The 19,896-nt window shown below is 41.3% G+C and overlaps 2 protein-coding genes across 4 annotated transcripts in view; both read right to left on the bottom strand.

Annotated features, from left to right (window-relative positions):
* Nucleotides 1–471, bottom strand: part of Cog3 (component of oligomeric golgi complex 3) — a 62,128-nt gene extending 61,657 nt beyond the window's left edge. The window contains exon 1 of the mRNA XM_090342106.1: nucleotides 386–471. The gene's annotated coding sequence lies outside the window, so the exon portion shown is untranslated. The remainder of the gene's footprint in view (nucleotides 1–385) is intronic.
* The window catches only part of Slc25a30 (solute carrier family 25 member 30), a 28,115-nt gene that overhangs the window by 4,510 nt on the left and 3,709 nt on the right, over nucleotides 1–19,896 (bottom strand). For 2 of the 3 annotated variants that reach the window (XM_090342108.1, XM_090342107.1), the window contains exons 2-9: nucleotides 15,811–15,929; nucleotides 13,274–13,421; nucleotides 11,910–12,004; nucleotides 10,163–10,248; nucleotides 7,662–7,757; nucleotides 6,477–6,601; nucleotides 3,836–3,974; nucleotides 916–1,071 (exon numbers count right to left, since the gene is read on the bottom strand). In XM_090342108.1, the coding sequence (XP_090198234.1) occupies nucleotides 925–1,071; nucleotides 3,836–3,974; nucleotides 6,477–6,601; nucleotides 7,662–7,757; nucleotides 10,163–10,248; nucleotides 11,910–12,004; nucleotides 13,274–13,421; nucleotides 15,811–15,874 (900 nt within the window). In that variant the 5' untranslated portion in view covers nucleotides 15,875–15,929 and the 3' untranslated portion in view covers nucleotides 916–924. Of the gene's footprint in view, nucleotides 1–915; nucleotides 1,072–3,835; nucleotides 3,975–6,476; nucleotides 6,602–7,661; nucleotides 7,758–10,162; nucleotides 10,249–11,909; nucleotides 12,005–13,273; nucleotides 13,422–15,810; nucleotides 15,930–19,896 lie in introns of those variants that run through there. The other variant, XM_090342109.1, reaches the window with a different exon arrangement.

The raw sequence follows: 19,896 nt of genomic DNA, 5'->3' as shown, positions 1-19,896 counted from the left end.
TTTGGAGGAAGAAACATAAAGAGACATAACCTACCCAGGTGCTGGTGGCTCACACCTTCAATTCTAGCTTCTCGGGAAGCTGAGATCTGAGGATTGTAGATCAAAGCCATGCAGCAGGAAAAGTCCATGAGACTCCCAATTAACTCTGTAAAAGCTTGAAGTGGCACTGTGGCTCAGTGGTAGAGTACTAGCCTTTGAGCAAAAGAAGCTCAGGGACAGAACCCAGGCCCTAAATTCAAGCCCCAAGAGTCACACACACACACACACACACAAATAATCCAACATTCCTCCCTTCTCAATTCTGCCTTTTCCTGCCTCTGGCTTTTCTGTAAAGGAAGAGTCCAGGCCAGCCAAACAACCCCACAGCTAATTCCTGTGTGGTTACCTTCAGGCAGTCTCAACAGGAAATATTCTTGGGTCTTGTGATGAACCACATCCTTCCCCAGAGCAGCTAGAAATATCAAACCTTGTCTCTTTGAAATTATGAATACCTTCAGCTCATATAGCAGAATCCAACTTTCAATTATTATTAAATTATTATTATTATTATTAATATTATTATTATTTGGGCTTTAAATTCAGAACCTCTCACTTGCTACCCTGGTGTTTACCACTTGAGCCATGCATCTAGGCTTGCTTTTTGCTGTTACTTTTCAAGATAGGGTCTTGTAAACATTTCTGCCTAAACAGGCCTTGAACCAAGATTATTCTTTTCTCAGCCTCCTGAGTAGTCAGGATTATAAATATAAGCCACCAGTGCCTAGTTAGAAGGTAATACATTTTAGTTATTTATCTCATTAAACGAAGGTCACAATGTCCAGCACCCAGATTTTGTATTTCCTGAAACAGAAACTGAATAGTTACATCTTAGAATCAGAAGAACTCAAGCATAAGAACTTACTTTTAAGTTAATACTTTGCTAGTTTATATAAATAACACTCTGCTACGTGTTTGTTTTTTTTTCAAATCCACTACAACAGAAAAGGATACAATGATATTCCAGGGACCAAGCCTCAGCCAATTTGGCCAAAACCCTTTATACAAGGCAAAAAATCCTTCATTCTTCCATGTCTGTTACAAAGGAAAAAAGAAAAAACGATTTAGTGCCCAACTTTCCAATTACATAGAATGCTTAATCCTTAAAAGTTAAATCCTGGCTAGGGTTATGGCTCAGTGGTTGAGTGGAAAGACCAATATAAATAATACTGATGTTTATGTGTGAAGATGATATAAAGAAACTCACTAAAAGCTACGGAATAACAGTCAGGAAAAGAGAATAATAGATGAGGTTAATCTGACTAAATCATTCATTCATTCATTCAACGATCACGGTGCTTGAACTTAGTGCCCAGGCATTGTCCCTGAGCTCTGTTTGCTCAAAGCTAGCATAGCACTTGGAGCCACAGCACCACTTTCGGTTTTATAGTGGTTAATTTGAGATATAGACTTTCATGCCCAGGCTGGTTTCGAACAGTGATTCTCAGATCTTAACCTCCTGATTATAGGCATGGGCCACTGGTCTCTGGCAATCTGATTAAATTATATAAAATTGAGATTACCATGATGAAGTTCCTATGTAGGATATATATATATATATACACACACATATATATATATACACATATATATATTAAAAGAAAAAGCCATAGGGAAGGGGGGGAAAACAAGATGAGGGACGGATCGGAGTGGGGGGAGGGAAATGGAGACCAAAACATGAGAAAAGGTATCAATGTATGTGAAGTAATGCACCTTCTATCTGGCGAATATAATATAACCCATCTATTAATTACAATAAAAATATATGAATAAAAAAGAAAAAGAAAAAGCCAACCATCAGTGAGTAACTCACCCCTATAATACTAGTTACTCAGGAGAGTAACTAGTGATCTGACAATCATAGTTCAGAATCAGCCCAGGAAAACGGAAGCCACTCTTATCTCTAATAAGTTGGAAGTATAGGTGTGATTCAAGTAGCAGAGTGAAGAAAAAAAAAGATAGAACCCCACATGAAACTGAATGAACAAGAAATTAGATTTAATCTCAATAGGATCATTTGCTTCCATGCCCCTGGGGCTTCGTAACAGGTCAGAAAGGAAGACGTGGATGATAGTAAGGATTTCATTCAGAGAACAGGGAGCATGGCTGAAGTGGTAGAGCACTGTCCAAGGCCCTAAAAGCTATCACTCAGAAATGTCTACTTTCTAAATTACTGAGTGGATAAAGAAGACAAGATAGAGGAAGAGAGACAAGGAAGAATAATGAAGGAGTTATGTCTGATCAAACTACTGTACACAGGGTCATGTTTTGTGTCAAAATGAATCTCCCTTTGTTCAACTAAGTGATGGGTACTAAAAAACATGGGGAAAAAAAAGAAGGCATTTGTGGCAGGAGGAACAGAAGCACTACATTCTTTGCCTAGTTGACCATTTTTCTTTAATGATTCAAGTAAACCTGTTTCTCCTTAAAAAAAAAAAAAGACACTATTTTTTTGCTTCATTAAAGCGATACTTGAATACATGATACACTAGCATTATGCGAGAGAACTGGGAACACGTGGTCCAGAATTCCTGGACCAATCCAATGGGAAGACAATGACAACATTCATCCATCTATGAGGAAGCCCAGGTATCAGAACGCGGAGTTACAGGGAGACTATTCTTCTAAGAGGAGCCTGCACAGGGACGCTCTGTCCAATCTCATGTTTCAGGAAGAAGGTGGATTTCAGATACAGTTCTGGGTGTACTGAAAGAATTACTACTGTATTGCCCTTCAGAGCAGAGTGACAGTGTACAAAAATAAAATGAGCTTTTATTTCTAAATATTCAACATTAGTTTTTTGTTAGTCATGGGGCTTGAACTTTGGACCTGGGTGCTATCCCTGAGCTCTTCAGCTCAAGGCTACCTCCCTACCCCTGGGCCTGGATATTGTCCCATAGCTCTTCAGAGCAAGTCTACCACCCTAACTCTTGAGCCACGGTGCCACTTCCGGTTTTCTAGTGGAAAACTGGAGATAAGAGTCTCACGGTGCATGGGCTGGCTTTGAACCTCAATCCTCAGATCTCAGTCTCCTGAGTAGCTAGGATTCAACTACATTTTTGTATTTGTCAAAGTTAACCTCAGCAAGGTGTGGTGGCTTGTGCCAGTAGTTCAAACAAAAAAAGCTAATCCCAATGTGGCCAAAATGGGATGTCATGTGTCTAAGGCTGTAGAGTATCACTCAGCGGTTGTTTGTACTAGGGCTTAAACTCAGGATTTAGAGATCTCACTTAGCCTTTTTTTTTCCCCCTCAAAACTGGGGTTGTACTGCTTGAGGGCATACCTTCACTTCTAGCTTTTCTCTCTCTTTTCTTCCCAGTGTTTAGAGGATACTTTAATCAAACCTCCTTAGTCACTTGTGACTTTTTGCTGGTTAAAAGTCTGGATTGATCTGCCCAGTCTAGCTTCGAACCACCATTGTCAAGTGTCAGTCATGTGAGTAGCTATGATAATAGATATGGGTCACCAGTTTCCAGCCACCAGTTTCGTCTTAGCTTAGCTGCCATATTTTTTTTTTTTTTTTTACCAGTCATGGGCTTGAGCTCAGGGCCTGAGCACTGTCCTTGGACTTTCTCAAGGCTACAGCTCTACCACTTGAGCCTCAGCACCACTTTCGGCTTTTTTCTATGTCTGTGGTATGGAGGAATTGAAACTGGGCCTTCGTGCTTGCTAGACAAGCACTCTACCACTAAGCCAAACTCCCGGCCCAGCTACCATAACTTAATTATGTCAATAACAATACATATGTGCATACAATTCACAACCCTACACAGACATGTTCAGACATGACTGTCCTCACCTGTAACAAGCAATCCAGGGTACCAGTGTAGCCAGAGCATCTGCCATCTCGAAGGACTCTCTGATTCATCATTCGAGTTCTCACAACATCCACAGGGTTCGAGGCCAGGGCCCCCACAAGACCACAGGTGAAGCTTGAGCTATGAAGACAGGATTGGAAAAAAGCAAAAAGTCAGCCACTGCTCAGCTACAACTACTACTGTCAAAAGCAGAAAGCAGCCTTCTTGCCAAACCATGTACAATGAATATGGAATATAAACTTCTTAAACACAGCACTGACCATAGCTATTAACTCCAGTTATAGCTAAGAATACCTATGATGTAGAAAGTTAAAAAAAAATCAGTGAAACATGAAGACACATCCTCCAAAGGTGACCTATTCCATTTCGTTACCTGAGTCGGGGTAAGTAGCAGGTTAGAGTTATCCTAGCCATATCAAGTTCACATTGTTCCTACAGATCAAACACAAAGATCTCCCCATTATCCTGCTTTCCACACGTGGTAGGTTCTACTAGACTTTCTGTTTTACAACAGAACTTACTAGGTGTTATTAAACTAAATTACATGGAGCCTAAAGCTGCCTCAGTACTTAACTGAATAGGATGTAACTTAATGTGTAAATAACCTGATCTGAACAATTACAAGCAGTTAAGTCTAAGCCAATCACAGGCTAAGCACTGCAAAAATATGTCCAGGCAAGATAAACTCAAAACTGCACTCAGACTAGCTCTAGACAGATGCTTATCAATTCGTGATGGGACTGTGTCCCAATGAATCTGTCATAAGAGTGGTTTCTAGGGGCTGATGGAGGAGAGAGGAGATGGCTGGCAAGACCTCAAAGCAGTCAAAATAGTAAATTTTTCATTATTTATATTTTGGGTCAAAATATATAGATGGATGTAGACAAGACACACAAAAAAATCTGTCGGGGCCGGGAGTGTGGCCCAGTGGTAGAGTGCTTGCCTAGCATGCATGAAGTCCTGGGTTCAATTCCTTGATTCCATACATGGAAAAAAGCTGGAAATGGTGTTGTGGCTCAAGTGGTGGAGCTCTAGTCTTGAGAAAGCCCAAGGACAGTGCTCACGCCCTGAATTCAAGCACTGGGACAGGCAAAACAACAACAACGCCCCCCCCCCCCAAAAAAAAATCTGCCATAAATTGAAAACATAAAAGTGCACTTAATTCACCCAACTTAACGAACATTATAATTTAGTTTCAACTATCTTCTCTTTCCTTCCTACTTCTCTCTTTTCTCCTTCTTGCCTTCTTCCTTTTATTTTCTCTCTCTCTCTCTCTCTCTCTCTCTCTCTCTCTCTCTCTCTCTCTCTCTCTCTCTCTCTCTCTCTCTCTCTCTCTCCCCTTCCTCCCCTCTCCTCCCCTCTCCTCCCCTCTCCCTCAACTCTGTCTTTCCCTCCTGGAACACTTGCCCTTGTTAGGCCATGTCCCCATCTGCCACAGAGGCTTGAACTTGGGGCTTCAAGACTGCTTGGCTTGCTTGCTCATAGTTGGTGTTCTACCCGAGTCATGCCTCCAACCTCTTGCTCTTAGTTTGTGTTTCAGACAGGGTCTGTGTTCTTTCAACCTCTGCCTCTGGAATAGCTGGAATTGAAAGTATGTACCACCAAGCTCAGCCTTCTAATCATCCTTTGGGTGTGGAGACTGTCCAGGACATGGTATTTACCTGTATATATTGCTCAATGCCTCCACCTACTTGATGCCAATAGCATTACCTCTAGTGGTGGCAATCAGAATAGTCTCCACACTTTGACAATGTTCATGACATAGCAGTCATACACACCACTAATGGATAAAAAGAATCTATAATAAATTCATTGATCACCTATGGCTATTAAAAACAAAGCATCAAGATGAGCGGGAGGAGGGGGGGAAGGAAATGGGGACCATGACATGAAAAAGAGTATCAATGTTTGTGAAGTAATATACCTTCTATCTGGTGAATATAATGTAACCTTTCTATTAATTACAATAAAAAATATATGGAAAAAAAAGCCATGGAAATACACTGTTCAGAAACAGAAAAAAACAAAAACAAAAAACAAAGCTAAGGTAGGCATTGTGGTATATACTTTTAATCCCAGCACTTGGGAAGCTGAGGCAGTAGGAATTCCCTTCAGGCCAGCCTGGGTTAGAGAGCCAGCCTGGGTTAGAGAGAGCTATGCTATCCCAAAAATAACCAGTCGGGAAAAAAAGGGGTGAGAGGCATTGCTCAGCAGAAGAGCATCTGCTTAGCAAGCACAAAGCCATCGGTTCAAACCCTAGTACCACCACAAATAAAATGCACTACCTAATACACTGCTGTAGACATATTGCCTGTTAAACTATCAGCCACACCTACCTATGTAGAAAGATAGTCTTTTATTTTGGCTGATCACTGGCATAATTTTTCAAATATGTAAATACTTTTATAATAAACTACTATAACAGTTTAATAAATTTAGACTCTATCTCCACCCTAACCTCATGACAACCTGTGGGTAGGGAAGGCAGGGGAAAAATGGGGGAAAATAAAGGAAGAGGTAACATTGTCCAAAAAGCACTGTACTCATATCCTGACTTAAAGAATCGAAACATCTTTGTACAACTATTTGATAATAACTAGTTTTTAAACTCCATAAACATACAGGAAGTGGGTATAGACAGTGTCTCCCATGAGACCTGAGAGCATGAGATGCTTCTTGGTAATGTCGTAGACGGGAAGCTCCACACCAACCACGATAGCAGCCCTCTGCGCTGTGAGGGACACGCCCTAGGTGAAAACATGAATGAGGAGATGATTCAGACACTGCTCTATGGAACACAAGTGTTCAAAGGTTTCCATTCCACAAATTACAACCAAGACTTTTGGTTTTGGTTTTGTGTGTGTGTCAACGGTGGGGCTTGAACTCAGGGCCTGAGTGCTTGCTATCCCTGGTGGGGCTTGAACTCGGGGCCTGAGTGCTTGCTATCCCCGAGCCTTTTTTTGCTCAAGGGTAGCACTCTATCACTTTGAGCCACAGAACTACTTCCAGTTTTCTGGTGGTTAATTTGAGATAAGAGTCTCATAAACTTTCTTGCCCAGGATGACTGTGAACTATGATTCTCAGAGCTCAGCCTCCTGAGTAGCTAGGATTACAAGAATGAGTCACTAGCACTGGATATGTTTTATGTTTCTGTTAGTAGGTAGAAAAGTAATAAAACCCACAGGGGGCACTCAAAAAGCTCAAAAGCTCTCTGGTCTGACTGACTCTAGTTGACTCTGCGGACTCTAACACTAACTGTATGGTCTGGGGGCAGATCTGGATGGGGATAATTCACTTCTCAGAGGCTCTGTTTTCCTGATCACACTCAAGGGCTACAGGCTCACTAAGGTTACAGTACACCATACCAGCACTAAAAATAGACTTCACTTACTATTCTCCAAAGCATACTGACCAATCACTCAGCAGAACTCCGTAAAGATTTAAACAACAGCCAGACACCAGTGGCTAAAATTAAATAATAGAATACGACAAGTTTTAAGCTAGGCACTGGTGGTTCTTGCCTGTAATCCTAGCTACTCAGGAGGCTGAGATTTGAGGATTGTGGCTCAAAGCTAGCCCAGGCAGGAAAGGCCATGAGACTTTTATCTTCGATTAACCACCAGAAAACCAGAAGTGATACTGTGGCTCCAAGTAGCAGAGTGCTAGCCTTGAGCAAAGGAGTTCAGGAACAGTGTTGAGGTGCCGAGTTCAAGCCCCATGACCCAAGCAAAGAAGAAATATGACAAATTTTAAATAGGAAGAAAGTTAAGAAGTGAATTGGTGGTTGGATCTATTCTTCTAGCTTACCTTCCACAGCCCTCTTGTTCCTTCTTGCTGATAAATGTGAATGAAGTTGCCTATCATTCCTCCTTGGAGATTGCTGCTTTGTGCTTGCATTCTGATCTAGGGATTATTTAAAGACCAACATGAGAAGAAAACCAGTACATTCACCACGGCCACCACCCACTTCTGAAAATCATTCTAGCTATTGCTTAACAAACTCTTAGGACAAACTTGATACAAATATGACTGTAATGCTACTTTCAAAATGTCCTCAGTAGACTAAAAAGCCTATAAAGGATTTGTTCTTAGGAACACTGCAATTTTTACAAAGTACCTAAGTAAACTCCTTTATTAAGTCTCAAAAAATACAAAATTAAGGGGTGGGAGCCAAGCTCTTAGTGGCTCATATATAATCGGAAGCTGAGGTCTAAGGATCAAGGTTCAAAGCCAGCCCAGGAAGAAAAGTTTGAGACTCTTATCTCTAATTAATCACTAAAAATCCAGAAGTGGAGCTGTGGTCAAGTGTACAGAGCTAACCTTGAGCATAGGGACAGTCCCCAGGCCCTGGTTCAAGCCTCGAGACTAGCACAAAAGAAAAGAAAAAGAAAAAGACTTCTGGGAAAGACAGAAAATATATTTCACATTAGGTTAACTAAACAGGAAATAAGAAGTGATGACAATTCTGGAGACTTGATGGGATTAATTAGTTATCCAGTAAAATCAGATGCATCCAGCAAATTTGGTTCTGAATGCGCTCCCAGCCATTAGTATTTCCAACCCACTGGACCAAAAGGTACACAGGTGAGCTGGCTCAGAGGATGGCCACCTGATACTGTCATACTCTACCGCACTTGAACTTACTAGTGACCCTCAAAACATGGCTGATGTAGCGCTTGACCTTGTTGGTTTGTTTTGCCAGTTCTGGGGCTTAAACTTAGGGCCTCACACTCTCCCCTGGCTTTTTCCACTCAGAGCTGATGCTCTAGCATTTGCCACACCTCTACTTCCAGCTTTTGGGGAGTTATTTAGAAAGGAAATATATCACCACAGCCTTCTAAGGGAACTGTTTGGTGCTACCCTAACATGGGGAAATAAACTAAAATAGAAATTTTACCCCAATGTAAAATAAACCTGTGGCCTTATATATGCAAAACTACCTAACAAGTTTTCCTAGTGTTGAGGCTAGACGATGAGACTGAGGGACTTCTGAGGGCTCGTGTAGGATGCCCGCATAAAGAACAAAACAGAAACACAGATTACTACTTAAATAGTGGAAGAGGGAGGGTTACTCTAAGAAGGCTCAGGAAGTGACTCACATGGAACTTTTTATTTAGTTATTCCACAGTCTTATTCCAAAAAGGATTTAAGGAGGTGGTACTGCTAGTAATTGTCAATATATTCAACTTAACCTAGCCCCTTTGTTACTGAGACAGAGACTTACTAATTTTTTCTGTGTTGAACTCCCACTCACAATCTTCCTGCTTCTGCCTCCCCTGTAGCTGGGATTACAGGTATATATTGCCACACTTGGCAACCCATCTTTTATTGTGGCAGGGGCAAATACTAGGGTTTGAACTCAGGGTCTCATGCTTGTCAGACAGGTGTTCTACCACTTGAGCCACACCTTTGACTCTTTTCACATTAGATACTTTGCAGATAGGGTGTTGGCATTTTTACACAACCAAGGCCTCCTGCACATCTGGGATCACAGATTATATACCACCATGCCTGGCATATTTGTTGAGATGGAGTCTTCTCATTTTTTGCAGTATATTGCCTAGAACCACAATCACCCCAATCTCCATTTCCCATGTAGCTGAGACTACATGCATATATGCCATGATGTTGCCATCCCATCTAACTTTAATGAAGCAATAAAACAAGGGGATCTTTTATGAACAAAGAACTCATACATGCACACTTAAATTTTTCTTTTTTGTTCAATCACTAAAAACCTTGTCCCCAAAATGAATTCTACTTTAGACTCATCTGTATCAATGGGGAAATCCACTTAAGTAAATATTTAAGAGTTAGACTGTGTGACATAAATTATCAACAGATTAACCTATGTTATATGCACATAATTTCATTATCTGAATGCTATTCCCAATAAGAGTAGCATGTGGGACCAGCATGGTGGCACAAGTCTATAATCCTAGTTCTTGAGAGACAGAGCAAAATGACTGCAAGTTCAAGGCTAGTCTTGGAGAATGACACCCTGTCTTGAAGAAAAGAGAAAAGAAAAAAAAAAAGGGAAAGGAAAAGAAGGAAAGTGTAGGATGTGTTCCTGTGTTCCTAAGATATAGCTAGCACAGCTTACTTTTTTTTTCCTCAGTCCTGGGGCTAGAACTCAGGGCCTAGGTACTGTCCTTGAGCTTTCTCAAGGCTAGCACTCTGCCATTTGAGCCAAGCACCACTTCTCGCTTTTGCTGTGAATGTCGTGCTGAGGAACTGAAACCCAGTGCTTTGTGCATGTTAGGCAAGTACTCTACCACTAGGTCCCACTCCCAGCCCGCACAGCTTACTTTTAGCACATCAGTTGGATTGGCAATGGATGAAGAGATGACTCCAGAGAGAATTCCACATATGACGTTGATCAGCAGAGTTTCATCTGTAAACAAAGACAACATATGTGATTTTTCATATACACAGAGCTCTTCCTGTGTACTTCAGTAACATACTACTCATTCACCTTAGAATGAAGATAGGTGTCTCTATGAATCAAGCAATTTAAAAAGGAATGCTGCTGACTAAAGGGGTTCTACTTGGCCAAATTTCTTGATATCTAAAAATCAATTCAAATCATCATGCAAAACAAGGAACTATGTACCAATTTAATTTTGTGTGTGGCTTCAGGGCTTCATGATTAAAATGAGGCAGACAATAGAGTAAGAGATGTACCCAGGAGATAACACAAGGGTTTATTGGACATAGGAAGTTTCTAAAGCACATGCTAGGCATTTAGTTTGATATAGATGGATACTTTCAACACTCTTGTTCATCACTCTTGTGTATCAGGGACTGGTAATCCATCTCATTTGAAGGAGACAGAAAGAGACAGAAGCAATTTTCCAGACTAAAACAAAGCCCTGAACCAACCAGTCACAGACTATGAGAACATGGAGCTCTTGATACTTTAAGCATAGCTCAAGTAGCTGTGAAAGGAAAAAGTCAAGTGACAGCAAGAGGTCCTGAGTTCAAGCCCCAGTACGGGTACCAATGAAAGAAAAAGAGCACAGAGCTTTTAACACGAAGTATTTAATGCCTTCCTGAAAAACAGGTGATAATACACAGGATTTTAAAGATGTTTTACCCAAAATTAAATGATAATAACATGGGCTGGGAGTTTGGCCTAGTGATAAGAGTGTTTGTCTAGCATACACAAAGACCCAAGTTCAATTCCTCAGTACCACATACATAGAAAAAGCTGGAAGTGGTGCTGTGGTTCAAGTGGTAGCCTTGAGGGCTCAAGCCCTGAGTTTAAACCCAAGAACTGGCAAAATAATAATAATAATAATAATAATAATAAATAATAACATACCCCCTAGTCTAGGACACGAAAATAAGTAATTAAAATGTTTGTAGAGATGGTTCCTTAAGTGTTATTGGCTGATTGTATAAGCACAATTTGTTGAGACTTTACACCCAAACATTCTCCTTTGCCATGGTAAGATTACAAGATGAACAAATCCCCTCCAAAAATACTGAAATGAAAAGATCAACAAGCCAGGCACTGGTGGCTCAGGCCTGTAATCCTAGCTACTCAAGAGGCTGAAATCTGAGGATCATATTTCAAAGCCAGTCCAGGCAATAATGTCCATTAGACTATTTATGTCCAATTAGCCACAAACACACAAAAAAAGCTGGAAGCAAAGCTGTGGCTCAAGTGGTAGAGTGTTAGACTTGAGGTCAAAAGTTCAGAAGACAGCACCTAAGCCCTGAGTTCAATCTCCAGGACTGGCGTATTCACACACATGCTCGATCTCTCTCTCTCTCTCTCTCTCTCTCTCTGTCTCTCTCTCTCTCTCTCTCTCTCTCTCTCTCTCTCTCTCTCTCTCTCTCTCTCTCTGTCTCTCTCTCTGTCTCTCTCTCTGTCTCTGTCTCTGTCTCTCTCTCTGTCTGTCTCTGTCTCCCTCTCTGTCTCTCTCCCCCTCTCTCTCCCTCTCTCTCTCTCTCTCTCTCTCTCTCTCTCTCTCTCTCTCTCTCTCTCTCTCTCTCTCTCTCTCAATAGTCCATCAGCTGTTTCCAGATAGAAAACAGAGTTCCACTCACCCTCTGGGCGTTCCACGAACAATCTCTTCAAGCTCTGATAAGTGCCAATCTTGATGGTACCATAGGAGGCTTGTCGGAGCATTGCAGGGGCAATCCTGTCACACCACCATGCAGGGGGACAAACAACATCTAAAGGTCACTCATATCCTCAAGAAGATCAACATGATCCAACAACACTGTTTTGGGGGGAGGGGTTGGAGGGGGGCTTTTTGGTGAAACAAGCTTTGAAGTCAGAGTTTCATATTTGGTAGACAAGTGATCTATCACTTGAGCCATTCCCCCATGCCTTTTTTGCTCTAGCTATTTCTTGGATAGGGTCTCACTTTCTTTTTCTATTTTAGTGTTATTACAAAGGTGATATACAGAGGGATTACAGTTACATAAATCAGGTAAAAGGGTACATTTCTTTCTGGACAATGGCATCCCTTCCCTTGGTATTTCCCAGCTTTTTCCCTTCTGTCCAAGATCTCCACTCTTGTCCAGGCAAGCTTGAATATCCGTCCTTCCTACCTCCACTTCCTGAAAAACTGAGATGACAGGCGTGAGCCCATCACAACCAACTCAAACTACACTTAAATGGATTCTCAGTACATCCCTTCTCAGCACAAAGTACTAGGAAAACAGCCCTGAGCCAGGTATAGCTCAAGTACTAGAAAGAATACTGCTATTGCTCTGGGGTTCATCTCTGATACCTCTGATATCTCCGTATCTAGTATTTCCTTTTCCTAAGTTTTCAGATCATGATACTGAAATAAGTTCAAGACTATCAGGCAGGTAAACACTATTTGGCTCATGCCTATAATCTTGGCTATGCAGGACTCTAAGGTCTAAGGATCAGAATTCAAAGCCAACTCCAGCAGGAAAGTACATGAAACTCTCATCTCCAATTAACTAACACAAAGCTAGATATGAAGCTATTGCTCAAGTGGTAGAATGCGAGCCTTGAACGAAAAAAGCCAAGTGAGGTAGTAGCCGAGCAGAACCAGAAAAAAAAAAAAAAAAAAAAAAAACAGTTAAAACAAGCCAGCAGTAGCCACTCAAGGCTAAATGACAGAAAAAGAAGTTCAGTGCTACACTGTAGCATTTTCATTATGGCACTCACTAGAATAACTAAGAGCTTTTCTTTCCAAGAGTGAAAAACCAATGAGCAGGCTATTTTAAACAAATGCCATTTTTTGCAATGTTGTCTGCACTTAAATATAATAAACACATTTCACCAAAACAATCCCTACATAAAATATATAGAAAGTAAGAGTTGAAATTAAAATGTTAGAATCTACCATGCTTAGTTATTGTTTTCTAATATACTTCAAATCCCTACTCATCCATCTCCACTGGAAAGGAAGCACACAGGCTTCACTCACCCTGAATACAGGGCCTTCAGCCCCTCTTCCCGACCAATCCGCACCAGCGCATGCAGCATCCCTCGGTACCGAATTTCTCGAAAATTGGCATCATTTGTCTGGCCTTGAATCTGAAGTCGTGTCTTGGTTAAATCAATTGGAAATGTACCTTTAAGTGTTACAGAAACTTCAGTAAGCAAAGTACCTATGATGACGCATTACTAAAGAGCTATCCAAACTAAAACACAGAGGAAGAAACATTAAGAAATAGTATACACACTATACAGTCTTTTTTTCCCCTTAAAAAAGAGGGGGCTGGGAGTTTGGCCTAGTGGTAGAGTGCTTGCCTAGCATGCATAAAGACCAGGGTTCAATTCCTCAGTACCACATACATAGAAAAAAGTCAGAAATAGTGCTGAGGCTCAAGTGGTAGAGCTCTAATTCAGACAATGCTCAAACTCAGGACTGGCAAAAAAAAAAAAAAAAAAAAGAGGGGGGGCTGGGGATATGGCCTAGTTGTAGAGTGCTTGCCTAGCATGCACCAAGACCCAATTCCTCGATGCCATATTCATAGAAAAAGCTGAAAGTGGCACTGTGGTTCAAGTAGTAGAGCTCCAGCCTTGAGAAAGTCCAAGGGCAGTGCCAAGACCCCGAGTTCAAGCCCCAAGACTGGAAAAAAAATTAATAGCGGGGTGCTGGTGACACAACTCTGTACTCCTAGCTACTCGGAAGGCTGAGATCTGAGGATTTTAGTTCAATGCCAGCCCACACAAGAAAGTCCTTGAGACTCTTATCTTCTTGGCAGTAAAAAGCTAGAAGTAGAGCTGTAGCTCATGAGCCACATGTTTTTTTGCTCAAAAATCTTGAGCAAAAACGAAACAACAATTAAAAAACTAAGGGACAAATTTTCAGGCCTTGAGTTCAAACCCCAGGACTAGACCAAAAAAAAATTTTAAATAAAAAGCATACATGTTTCTCTCCCTTTCCTCCCTCCCTTCCTCCCTCCCTCCCTCCCTCCCTTCCTCCCTCCCTCCTTCCTTGCAGGGCTGGGGATCAAACCCAGGACTTTACATATGCTGAGCAAGTCCTCTACCACTGAGCTACATACCCAGCACATTTTTTCTTGACTTACATTTTTACTTTTCTTAAACTATAAATAATCTGAGGCTGCATTTCTAATATTCATAATCCTAAAGTTAATGTTCATAATGTATGCCAAGCCTAAAACTGGGTTCAATATAACTGAAAAGATGTAAAAGAGTTCATTTCCTGAAGGAATCCTCACTTAGAAAGGAAAAGGTGTGGTGGTCTTTTTGTTGTTTTTTGGTTTGAGACAGGGGCTTGCTATGTAGCCCATGCTGGCTTCAAATCCATAATTCTTCCACCTCAGCCTCCCACATATTAGCCTTACAGGTGGTGAGCGCCGTCAGATCCAGATGGAAGGTGTAAATCTAATAATGTAAATACATTCATATAATACCTAAATTAACATAATACCTAACGCTGGCCCAAGTATATAAACCTGTCTTTCAAATAGTACCTTTGATTCCGAAAATCAACATTGATTCATTGAATAATTCATTGAAATTCATCAATTAATTTATTGAAAATCCACCATCAGAGAGGACGTAAGCTAGTGGGTAGGTGATCAATGAGTCAAACAAGATAACTGAGCAAATGACCGTCCAGCCCAGCAGCGGACTCAGTGCTGCTCAATCCATGAGTGTTACTTTTTGTGGGTTTGTGTGTGTGTGTTTCTGCCTGGCTTGAACTCAGGGACTGGGCACTCTTCCTTAGCTATGTCACTCAAGGATAGCACTCTACCACTTGAGCGACAGCTCTACTTCTGGGATTTTTGTTGCTTAATTGGCAATAAGAGTCTCATGAGTGGATCTGCCCAGGCTGTATTCAGACCTGGATCCTCGGATCTCAGCCTTCTGAGTAGCTAGGATTATAGTCATGAGCCACTGGTACCTGACTCAATCAATACAGGTTGAATGAATGACTCAGAGCAAAAACACAGGGACAACTAGGGTCAGATGGGAAACTCCAAGGATAAAGAATTTAGCAGCAGAACACAGACAATCACAGGGTTAGAAAGTAAGTACAATTCATCTAATCTGGCTCTGAGACCCTTGAGCTTCCCAAACTTTTTTTTTTACAGCCAAATAGATTAATAATGACAAAGTAGGGGAAGTTTAAGGAAAACAGAGTCAGATGCAATCCAAACAGCACTCATAGAATAGATCAACAGGCCCAACCTTCTCCTCATTGAACTTTCAACCCTAAGCTGCTAATAAGTAGCCAAAATGACTATTACAGACCATACAAAGTGTTTCTGAATTTTGAGCTTGATGTTTGTACAAACTCACTCTGTATTTGCTCAGGCTCACAAGGCCAGCACTTGGGAGACTGAAGCAAGATAATAATGAGTTCCCAATCAGCTGGACGACTTGGGAATCTTAACAAAATGAAACCAAGAACCAAGTATCAACATTAGGTTTCAAATGCTGTCACAGAGGGCAAGTGAGGACACTTTAGAGTCCTGGGCTCCTTACCGCATTCGGCCGTGATGGAGGCCAGTCCTCCATAGACAAAGGGCTTCCAGTTGAGTGATGACATCTCCACTGTCCCTTCACCCTTGAATTATGCAAACATCACCTCCAAACGGGCTTTCCTAGACACAAAAAGATCATTGCAAGTTGTAACGTCCCACACAGGTGCCTGCTTCTCTAGTCTTTCTCTGGGAATTATTTAGGGAGTGGTATCAGGGGCTATCACTGAAGACCCCTGTATCAGTCCCCAAGATGAGTCTCACCTTAATAAAGCAAAGTACTCTCACCACCTGAGCCCTAGATCAGCAATTTCTTTCCTTTTCCTTTTCTTTTTCCTTCCTTTTCCTTCCTTCCTTCCACCCTGCCTTCCTCCCTCCGTCCCTTCGTTTTTTTGTGTGCCAGTACTAAGGGCTTGAATTCAAGGCCTGGGCACTGTCCTTTAGCTCTTTTGCTTAAGGCTGGTATTCTACCTCTTGAGCCATAGCTCCACTTTGGGTTTTTGAGGGATATTTAGAGATAAGAGTCCCAATAAGCTTTTCTTGACAGGCTATCTTCAAACCTGAATCCTCAGATCTCAGTCTCCTGAGTAGCTAGGAGTGTTGATGTAAGTCACTGGCATCTGACCTAGATCAGTACATTTTATTTTTTTTCTAATTTTTTTAATGTAATTAGTAAAAGGGTTACATGATATTTGCCAGATAGAAGGTGCATTAATTCACATACATTGATACCCTTTCACCTGTCTTGGTACCCATTTCCCTTCCCCCCCCCACATCCCCCACCCCTCTTGGTTTTCAGTACATTTTAATCTTCATCAGTGGCCTTAATTTTCATTCAGCAATCAAAATATAATCTGCTGGGTTGATGCCTTGATACTCAGGTATGCATTCAGTCTATATTATCTTAGATCTGTAACTCATTATGTAATGAATATTGACTATTCATTCACCATTCTCTCAGTGAGTCCCTAAAGGAAGGCACCCCTGGGTGCACTAGAGCAGAAAAAGGTTATAGACCTGCGTCATATGATAAATGACAATTACTTAAAATGGCCACAATCTACTTGTAGCGTACACTCTGTAAATGTCAGCTCATTCTGAGCCATATTACATTACGAGCTGGGAGAGAGCTTGGCATGACAAGAGACAGAGCCAGGTCAAAGCCACACACTTCCTGCTAATGATCAGCAGTTAACAATGCAAGCAGTTAACAGTAGGCCACTTACATAAGTGAAATGCCTAGCTTGAATGCCTCTAGTGGGAGTTAAATAACATATGTGCTAAAAACACTCAATAAATGGTTGCCTCTGACTTTCTGTCTTTGTTCACTATGCTACACATTCATGCTTGTGCCCGAGTTCCTGCAAAATCAAGACAGGATCTGCAAGCTGTTGAACTCAGGGCCTGGGCACTGTCCCTGAGCTTTTTCAACCAAGGTTGGACTCACTTAAGTCACATCTCTACTTCCAGCTTTCTGCTAGTTAATCGAAGGTAAAAGTCTCAGACTTCTGCCCAACATGACTCTAAACCTCGATCTTCAGATCTCAGCCTCCTGAATAGCTACGACTACAGGCATGAGCCCCCCTAGGCCTGGCTTATGTGCTCAGTGGGTTTTGGGGGGTTTTGTTGTTGTTGTTGTTGTTGTTTTGTATGTGTTTAGTTATTTCCCAAGTCTACCTGTCCAGAACCCACCACAAGTCACTCTGGCCCAGAATGTCAGCTTCAACAAGCCCGATGGCCTTAAACTAACAGGAAACACAGGAGTTCAAACATGGACCCTTCAAAAACGAAACACATGATTCCTCATTTGTGGTGATTAATGAAATTTAGAGTAGTTACAAACAAGTGGGGGAGAAGGCTTCTCAGGCATAGACACTGAAAGTCATTGTATGTTTTTCAATACCTGTCTCAAAACTACTCTTATCTTCCTAATAACTCTGGGAACCTTTAACGCCTGTACTGAAGTTAGAGCTAAGATAACAACATGATGTTACTATGAGCATGATAATGTCCATAAGAATAGACATTAATAAATCTAATCATTTATTTACCATCCACTAGTAACTTCCTCAGCTCATTTTTGTTTTGCTGACTGCTGAAACTGAAAAACAAAACAATGATTATGTAACAGTGGCTCATGGAAGTTCTGTAACCAACCTTGAACTGCTTTCAGAGCCCTAACCCCCAGAAAAAACAAGCACAGACTAGGAAGCCGAGGTCTACCATTCTCACAAGCAGATCATAAACCAAGGCACATCAACTGCCTAGCCTAAGGCCACATAACTGGTGCAGGCAGGATGAGACTGACAACCCCAAGTTCAGACTTTGAGGATTAAGTTCTTTATACTTGCGGCCTTAGGCTATTCGCTATCACAAACTGGAGAAAATATTTTAAAAATAAAGAACCACAAGGAGGGTGTGGTGATTGAAGAGATTCCATTCATTTAAAGACAATTGACAAGGTCATGGCTGACAGCATGTATTCTATAAATAACAACCAAAAAAAAAAGCCTAATTTAAGAGAAAAAATATTCAGAAAGGCAATCATTTATTTTTCCAATAAACAGTATACTGTACAGCAATGAACACACTAGTGTTTATGATTTTTTTCTCAAGCTTTTCTATTTATTTTTAAATATGCACAGGAACTGGACTTGAACAAGCTTGCTCAGCCTTTTTGCTAAAGTCTGGTACTCTACCACTTGAGCCACACCTCTACTTCCAGCTTTTCTGCTGGTTAACTGGAGATAACAGACTCTCAGATTTGTCTGCCAGGGCTGGCTCTGAATTTTGATCCTTAGTCTCCCAAGTAGCTAAGATTATAGGAGCCACTGGCTCCTGGTTTCCCATGTTCTCTCGCTCTTTTTTTTTTTTTTTTTTAAAGCTGAAAGTGGTGCTGTGGCTCAAGTGGCAGAGCTCTAGCCCTGAGAAATCCCAACACAGTGCTCAGGCCCTGAGTTCAAGACTGGCAATAAATAAATAAATAAATGTTATCTAGGTGACATTGGCCAAGATGTAGTATACTCATAATCTAATATATTGAGTTGACATTCCTCTGCACAACTACATAAAGACAATGACAATTTTTAAAAGTTAGCTAGTAGCAGGGTGCTGGTAGCTTACACTCGCTCCTCAGGAGGAGGCTCTGGTCTGGAGAAATAATGTTCAAAGCCAGCTTGAATAGAAAAGTTCACTAGACATCATCTCAAAAAAAATTGGCTGGAGGCATGACTCAAGCAGAATTTCACTAGACTATCAGGCGTGAGGCTGGGAGTTTAAATCCTTGGAATTCCCCCCCCCCCCCCAAAAAAAATCTAAGGCAGCGACAAACTTCTTCCTGATTCATCTCTTTTTCCTTTCAAATAGTTAAGCGTAGATCCCTGTGTAGTAAGACTACCAGGCTTTCCTCAGTTAATGTTTGATAAGAAAAAGGAAAAAAAAATTGGCTTACACTAAGAACCAGAAAGCTGAGGGTGGTGGACAAACATGCAAATGTGGATAGGTTCCAGTCAAGGCTAGAATAGGTGAGTTGGTGTTTGGTCAACTGTATTGGTAAAGGAGAGCTTCTGTTATTTTTGGCTGCAATCTCTCGTCAGTAAGCCAATTCTCAGAGATCTCCTCCCATACATTCCTTACCTTCCAACCAAATTTTAGGAAATCTTTCTACTGAAGTACCAAGAGTGATATAGGCCAAGGCAGTCAGAGACTGTTCTTTGCAACTAACACTGTTTGGGCAGCATCTCTGCATGAGGTCAGGGAAGGAATTACAACTGACAGAAATCCAGGGTTAGCAAAAGATTGTAAATCACTTCCCACGGGCCTCCTGCTTGGGTCGCACGCACGGTAAGTCACACTAAATCTCACTTTTCTTTGCTGCATTATAAACCCAGTTTTAGGTGGTTTGGTGGTGGTAGTGGTGGTGGGGTGTGTGTGTATGTACTAGGGCTTAAATTCAGGGCCTTGATCATGTTTGGCCTTCTTGCTCATGGCTGGTACTCTACTACTCAGTCACAATTTCAACCCAGCTTTTCTCTGGTTAATTAGAAATGGCATCTCTTTGACTTTTCTGCCAGGAGTGAGTGGCTTCAAA

Source organism: Megascapheus bottae, chromosome 11 (assembly GCF_031878675.1).
Source record: "Megascapheus bottae isolate mThoBot1 chromosome 11, mThoBot2.hap1, whole genome shotgun sequence".
NCBI lineage: Eukaryota > Metazoa > Chordata > Mammalia > Rodentia > Geomyidae > Megascapheus > Megascapheus bottae.
Note: the sequence above shows the minus strand (reverse complement) of the source record. Positions and strands in the feature narration are given on the sequence as shown.